Consider the following 7,473-nt stretch of genomic DNA (forward strand, 5'->3'; position numbering starts at 1 on the left):
TTCACTTCACTCACTGAAGTGAGCTGGCAATTTCTCAATCTGCAAATATCACTCAACATTTCTAAATGAAGAAATAGTTTCTCCATGTTGATGTCACCATGGAATGCTTCACTTATTTGGACAATGTCCTGTTTTGAGCCATTTGCTGCCTCAGTTATAAGCTTCTCCAATTTTACTGCGAATGTAAAGCTTTCTGTTGAAAACCTCTGTTCAATTGCAACTTTGCAAGCATCAATGATCTCAACATATTTTTTATGAAAATAATCTTTAGGGTCACTGAAGGTGTGAGGAAGGCTTCCATGGTCGAGCCATCTTGGAGGTTTGCGTTTTCTTGGGAGTGTAGGCTCATCTAAATAAAGATTTCTTGCCTTCTCTACCGTTGTTTCCCAAAAGCGATTGTATGATGAGTCAGTACGCATCCCACTCAACACCTCTTGCAATAGGCCAACTTTCTTCATAACGCTTGTCAATGACACATTTGGGCTTTGAATTTGTGCATTAGCTTCTTCTACCGGACCCATGGCTTTCACAAGAACTGTTAGTATAAAGTATGTTGAAAAAGATTGAAGTTGCTTTGAGAATCCACTACATTTTAAGCCAAATTCATCAGAAGAGTAACTAAGTTCATCTAGGCAGTTCATCATGGCCTTGTAGTTTTGGAGCAGTGATTTAATGCTACTAATCCTTAGTGTCTATCTTGTTGGGCACAATGGTCGTAAAGAAGGTTCTCCTTCACTCTGAAACTCTCTGAATGCTGCCATACGTTTTGGTGACTCCCTGAAGGCATTGATGAGATCTTTCACCATAAAAAACATATAATGACACTCTTGAATATTATGCAGGGCATCCTGCGTGGCAAGGTTAAGAGAATGTGCAGCACAATGCACAAATTCTGCTCTCGGCTCTCGTTCCTTCACTCTGGCTTGGACCCCAGTAAATTTGCCAGACACATTACTGGCTCCGTCGTAACACTGCCCCCGGCAATCAGAAAAGGGCAAATCACACCTGAGAAGTGTATCTTCCACAATTTTGAAAAGAGAAGCAGCATCCATTGTGTCAGTTTGGTAAAACCCAATAAACTCCTCATAAATCTCCCCGTCTTCACTAGAAAAGAACCTTAAAGAAAAACTTACTTGTTCTTTTCTTGACAAATCGGTAGTCTCATCCATTACAATGGCATAAAACTTAGAAGCCTTTATCTTTTGCACAATTTTTCTTAGCGCCATCATTGCCATCATTTCGATTATTTCATTAATAACCTCATGTGATATCCACTTGTATTTTGTGCGATTGAGCCACTGTCTCAGTTCCTCAGAATCTGTACTGCGTAGCAACAAGAGCTGCATCAAATTTGAATCACTGTCATTATGTCCACGTAGTGCTATTCCTTGTTGAGCTAAGTACTGAACACTGGTAAAAATGTTGTGCAGTGCAATCCTAGCTGACTGAGATTCTTTTCTGTAACTGGCTGACACTAGTGCAGAAACATTTACCTGTGATTGCAGAGCAGCATATTTCATTACTGCTTCCTTGTGACAGGAGGATTTTTCGTGTGATGTAAAACCACGCAATGCATGTTTCCAATTTTGAAATCCAGATGAAATAAATGTTGGTTCAGCCTTCGTAGAAAATATTAAGATCTTCTTTTCAGAACAGTTTTTGCAGACTGAGCAAAAAGCTCTGTTTAATTTGATATTGTACTCCAACCACTTAAATCTTGATAGCCAAGATTGCTGAAAACTCCTTTTCTTATCATCTTGTGGATTTGCCGCTTCTTTCTTTTGTATAACTTCAGTTTCAAAGCTGGGTGTTGAACTCAGGCCATCACTTGATGAATTACCCTTTTCTTCTTTTTCTCTGGGTAACTTTATTAAGAATTTATCCATTGTTGATCATTAATGGTCCTACAAATCAAGAATTTGTTGTTGGGATAAAATGAAGCTACAACACGTCGGTGCCACAAGATTACAAGGGTCAATTAAAAGTGGAAAGTCAGAAGCAGCACTTGCCTGCTTCAATATATTATACTTTGTTGTACCTGTTGTGATGAAGTGGGAATGTTCTTAATGTTTTCTCTGAATACTGTGTGAGTGCCTCAGTTTCCCCCGCAAGGTGCCAACTGAAGGTGTTGGGATAAAGAAATCAGGTGGCCTCCTGGTCTGGAAGAGACACAAAGGCCAGAGGAGGGGCTAGAGGGACTGTCAGTTTGGAGCTGGCTGGGGAAAGAGAGAGGCACCCAGAACTTGGGGCTGGGGAACCCAGCCCCAGAAGTGGATCTGACTGAGGGGTCCTGTTTTCTGTACCTACAAGCTCTGTTTTAGACTGTGTTCCTGTCATCTAATAAGCCTCCTGTATTACCAACTGACTGAGAGTCACGTCTGACTGTGGAGTTGGGGTGCAGGACCCTCTAGCTTACCTAGGAGCCCCACCTGTGCGGACAGCGCATGCTGAATGCTCCGAGGTCAGACCCAGGAAGGTGTAAGCTTCTTGCCCTGGAGACAGTATGCTCAGAGAGAGGAGGCTCCCCCAGAGTCCTGACTGTCTTTGTATGGAGTAGTTCTAGAGCAGGGGTCACCAACCTTTCAGCAGTGGTGTGCTGAGTTTTCATGCATACGCTTTAATTTAAGGTTTCATGTGCCAGTAATCATAGATTATTAGGGTTCGAAGGGATCTCAGGAGGTTATCTAGTCCAATCCCCTGCTTATGGCAGGACCAATCCCCCAATGGCCCCCTCAAGGATTGAACTCACAACCCTCCGTTTAGCAGGCTAATGATCAAACCACTAAACTACGACCCCAACCCTCCCCCCAATACATTTGACTGTTTTTAGAAGGTATCTCTATAAGTCTATAATATATAACAACTACTGTTGTATGTAAAGTAAACAAGGCTTTCAAAATGTTTCAGAAGCTATATTTAAAATTAAATTAAAATGCAGATCTTATTAGTTTACTGTGATCCTTGCCTTTGCTTTTCCTTGTTGAGTTTTCCAATGTCTGGTGGCACCTATTTAGATACTTTAAGTTGCACACAGGCTTCTGAGTTATAATTTGATAACTGGCTGGCAGGAGGTCAGAGGCTGGAACCCCAGATTGGCAGCTGCGGTGAGTGGAGTTGGTGGCTGGTAGGGCTGAGCAGGGCAGGGGGCCTGCGCTGAAACTCCAACTGGAAGCAAGGTGAGTGGGGTTGCGGGAACTCTGGCTAGTAAGGGCCAGCAGAGGGAACCCCAGAACGAGGTTGGGCTGAGCAGCTCAGCCTGCACCACATGCCATGAAAAATCAGCTTGCGGCCAACCCCTGTTCTAGAGCATCCCAGCATCCTCTTCTACACCATGCGCTTCCCGAAAGTCTGCACAGGGCACTGACTCTCCCTCCTCTCTGGCCTTTGTCTTTTTTCCAGGCATTAGGAGGCCACCTGATCTCTTTGTTCTCCAACACCTTCAGTTGGCACCTTGCAGGAGAGTGGCCCAGGCCATCAGTTGCCTGGAGGCAGGGTTGCAGCCCTTCTCTGTGCAGACACCATCACACTGGCCCTCTAGGGCTTTACAACAATCACACCCCTTTATCCCACCATCTAGAGCCTTAAGAAATACATTGGGGAAACTGAGGCACACAGACAGTATTCAGAGAAAACACCTGTATATGACCAGTTACATACTTTGAAGGGTGTAAAATAATCAAATATTGTGCTAAATACAATGATACTCCAAACTGACCACCAAATTTAAGTTGCATGTTTTTCCCCTCAGGTGAGGGTTCTGGGGTGGGGCTGGGGATGAGGGGTTCACAGTGCAGGAGCGTGCTTGGTGGTGGGGGTGCAGGCTTTGGGGTGAGGCAGGGCTGAGGATGAGGAACTTGGGGTGCAGACAGGCTGCCCCAGGGCTAGGGCCAGAGAGGACTCCCCATCACCACCACTGGCAGCAGCAAGCTCCAGGGGAGGGACCCCTCCTCTCCCCCCTGCCCCCCACAGCACACTCACTCTGCACCACAGTCACTGCATATGTTCCTTCCTAGGGCCCCTCAGGTCCAGAAAGCCCACTCACCTCCCCTGTGATGGGTACTAGGGGGTGGGGGTTGCCATCACAGGTGGCCTTCCATGTTGCTGCCCCTCACCATAACTTCACTGTGGATGGGGCTGCCCCTTGCCCAGCATGGGGCAGAAGTGGGGTCTGCATGGTGATGGCTATGGGGCAGGGGAGCAGGGTGTCATAAAATTCACCCAAGCCCCAGCTGCTCAGGTAGGTCTATGAATCCCCCTCCCCCATCTGCCCTGTGGTGGGTGGGTGCTGGAGGGGAGGGGCACTGCCTTCACATATGGCTTCCTGCCTCCCTGACCCCTGCTGCAGCCTGCAGCCCCTCACCGTAGCTTCGGGGGGGGGGGCGGTGGGAGGGGATGGCATGGGGCTGCCCCTTCCCCAGCATTGGGCAGGAGTGGGGGCTGGGGGGGAATCATAGGGTCAAACACGGAAGCCCAGGACCTGCTCAGGTGGGTGAGGTCAGTCTCCGAGTCCTGGCCGGAAGTGCCCTTTGCATCTCCTGCAGGTAGGGGGAGGGGAGGGATGCCAAACTTGGCCAGCCCCCTCCCCTCCCCCGGCCGGTGCTCCAGCCAGCAACAGCAGCCGGCAGCAGCAGCCGGCAGCAGCAGAGGCAACAGGCAAGGCAAGGGAGAGAGACATGCCTGCGTTTAAGCCTCCAGCCTCCGGGGTGGGGTAGAGGAGAGGGCTGCCACCAGCACGGCGGGCCCCCCTCCCCTCCCCTCCCCCTCCCCCTCCCTCGGAGATGGTACAGTCAGCAGCAGCTTGCTGTTGCTGAGACACACAGACGCAGCTGCCTGCGTTCAAGCAGTTAAGCTCTCTGGGCTGGGCCGGGCCGGGCCGGGCGGGGCGGGGCGGGGAGGGGAGGAGGGAAGCTCTCCAGCCCTGGCGGCGGCGGCGCGCTCCAAGCAGGGGAGAAAAAACATTGGTGGGGCAGAGCCCCTGCTTGGGATTTATTCCTGGGGCTAAAGCCCCAGAGCCCCATGTAAGTCAGCGCCTATGCACAGTACATTCACCATGGCTCAATGCCATTTGGGGAGGTGGTGTTACTGCATTGCTTTATCAGCAGGAGACAAATTTGAATGCAGACTCATGCAAAACTAGGATGACGCAAGGCGACTTACGTCAACCTAACTTTGTAGTATAGACCAGGCCTAAGAGGCAGATACTCAGAGAGTGAAATCAAAGTTCCTCAAAATGATTCCCCCAACTGATATACATTATTTCAGTCCTACCTGCAGTGAGCTTGAGATGTGAACTTTTAAAATAACTCAATTAAAAGTAACTGCAACTCTTTTGACAAATAAACAACAGAGCAATTCTGCCCCTGTGGGCTGAGGTTCAATAGGCAGCAGTTCTGATAGCAAGATTGATTCCATTTCCAAACTTGGGGGGAAAAACAAAAAAATACTACCTTGGTAGAAAGACTCTAGACTTAGCACTTTTAATCAATATTCAAAATCAGACAAATGACAGAGTAATACAGATGAAAGACAAAACAACCACTTAAGCATCCCACATCCAGTTTAGGGTTATATTTTGTCCTTGCATATGTACATATGTATTCATACACTTCCCTAGCACTCCACACAGGTCCTTGTCTTCACTGGGGGAAAAAAAGATGTGTTCCTACCTCGAAGTAAAACCCTACTGAAGACAAGGCAATTTGGAGTTTTTACATAAATTAACAGTTTGGCCTGTTAAAGGCTGTGTGTCAGACATTGGAGACAAGGCCCTAACTCACACAGGGGCTGACACAAACAAGCCCACAGAATCAGGAACCACTCCTCTGCTCTACTGCACTGAACAAATCTTGGATGCTTGAGAGAATCTTCCCATAATGTTTACTATAGGATTGTACATATAGGGTATGTCTACACTGCAGCTGGGAGCTACCCTCCCAGCCCAGGTAGACAAATTCATGCTAGTTGGGCTTGAACTAGCACAGGGGTAGGAAACCTATGGCACGTATGCCAAAGGCGGCATGCAAGATGGTTTTCAGTGGCACTCACACTGCCCGGGTCCTGGCCATCGGTCAGGGGGCTCTGCATTTTAATTTAATTTTAAATTAAGCTTCATAAACATTTTTAAAACCTTATTTACTTTACATACAACAATAGTTTAGTTATATATTATAGACTTATAGAAAGAGACCTTCTAAAAACATTAAAATGTATTACTGGCACGCGAAACTTTAAATCAGAGTGAATAAATGAAGACTCGGCACATCACTTCTGAAAGGTTGCCGACCCCTGAACTAGCATGTAAAAATAGCAGCGTGGATGGCTCTGGTGGAGATGCAGGCTAGCCACCCTAGCTCAGATCCAGGGGGTCGGGAGTGCTTGAGAGCCCAAGCCACAAGTTCCACACTGATATTTTTAGTGCGATAGCTCAAGCCTGACTAGCACAAGTCTGTCTGCCTGCTCCCAGCTGCCATGTAGACATACCCCTATGTTCCTCCACGGCAAAAATAACAAGCCCAAGTCTGTGAGTACTGAATTTTTTACTAAGCAAAACCAAGAGAAAGATTTCACTGTTGCAACATACTTGATCATCTTTAATCTACTTTTAAATTAGAACTATATTCTCAAAGGCCTGTATCTTATATTGATATTTCCTTAAATAATAAATAAAGTGTGTCAATATGCAGCAGTGGAGAATTTCAACACAAATTAAATATTAACATGGTATAACTTGTCTAGCAATAAAGTTACCTTCAGAGGTTTGAGCTGTCATTTCAATGTACTCTAGGTGCTTTCACTGATAACTCCGATGTCGCACTACGGGGGGAAAATAGCCTAATATTAAAAAAAAAATGAAAAAAAAATCTCCTTTTACAAAGAGCCAAACACACACACAGACATCTGTTTTAAAGGCTTTCCCCTTATTTCTGTTGGGCAAACAAGCGACTCTTACTAGGCAATTACAAGTGGATATTTCAAACATTAACTATATTCCTCACAGGTTTTAGTTTCAAAAAAAGCTTTTTTTAAAATCAGGCGCAGCAAAGCACGCCTCACATGCATCCGAGGAAGTGGCTATTCCCCCACGAAAGCTCATGCTCCAAAACGTCTGTTAGTCTATAAGGTGCCACAGGACTCTTTGCTGCTCTCACCGGTTAGGGGCCCGATCCAGCCGCGCCCGCCTCGCGTTCACGGCGGATGGAGGCACCCCCCAACCCATGACACCCACCAGTAAGCGCTGCTGGCAGAATGGGGCCTGGGTTAAGTTCCTGGGGGGTCCTTCCAAGCCTTGCCCCACAGGGCCGGTCTCTCCCCAGCACGGAATGGGCGGGGGGGCAGATCTGATCACGCCCAGAGACGCCCTGGAGAACACCCCCCCCCAACTTGCTTGTGCGCCCTACACGCCGGGGTCTCCCACCAGGCGCGGCGCACCGAGCCCCCCGCCCCGCTCCAGGCTGGGGACGGGTCTCCATGGCC

General features: G+C 47.6%; 1 protein-coding gene across 9 annotated transcripts in view; it reads right to left on the reverse strand.

Annotated features, from left to right (window-relative positions):
- The window catches only part of LRRC34 (leucine rich repeat containing 34), a 34,249-nt gene that overhangs the window by 24,236 nt on the left and 2,540 nt on the right, over nt 1-7,473 (reverse strand). For 3 of the 9 annotated variants that reach the window (XM_045029364.1, XM_045029361.1, XM_045029356.1), the window contains exon 2: nt 6,748-6,813. In XM_045029364.1, coding sequence (XP_044885299.1) covers nt 6,748-6,769 — 22 coding nt within the window. In that variant the 5' untranslated portion in view covers nt 6,770-6,813. Of the gene's footprint in view, nt 1-6,747; nt 6,832-7,148; nt 7,324-7,428; nt 7,449-7,473 lie in introns of those variants that run through there. The other 6 variants (XM_045029363.1, XM_045029362.1, XM_045029359.1 and 3 more) reach the window with 6 other exon arrangements.

This window comes from Mauremys mutica, chromosome 9 (assembly GCF_020497125.1).
Source record: "Mauremys mutica isolate MM-2020 ecotype Southern chromosome 9, ASM2049712v1, whole genome shotgun sequence".
Taxonomy (NCBI): domain Eukaryota; kingdom Metazoa; phylum Chordata; order Testudines; family Geoemydidae; genus Mauremys; species Mauremys mutica.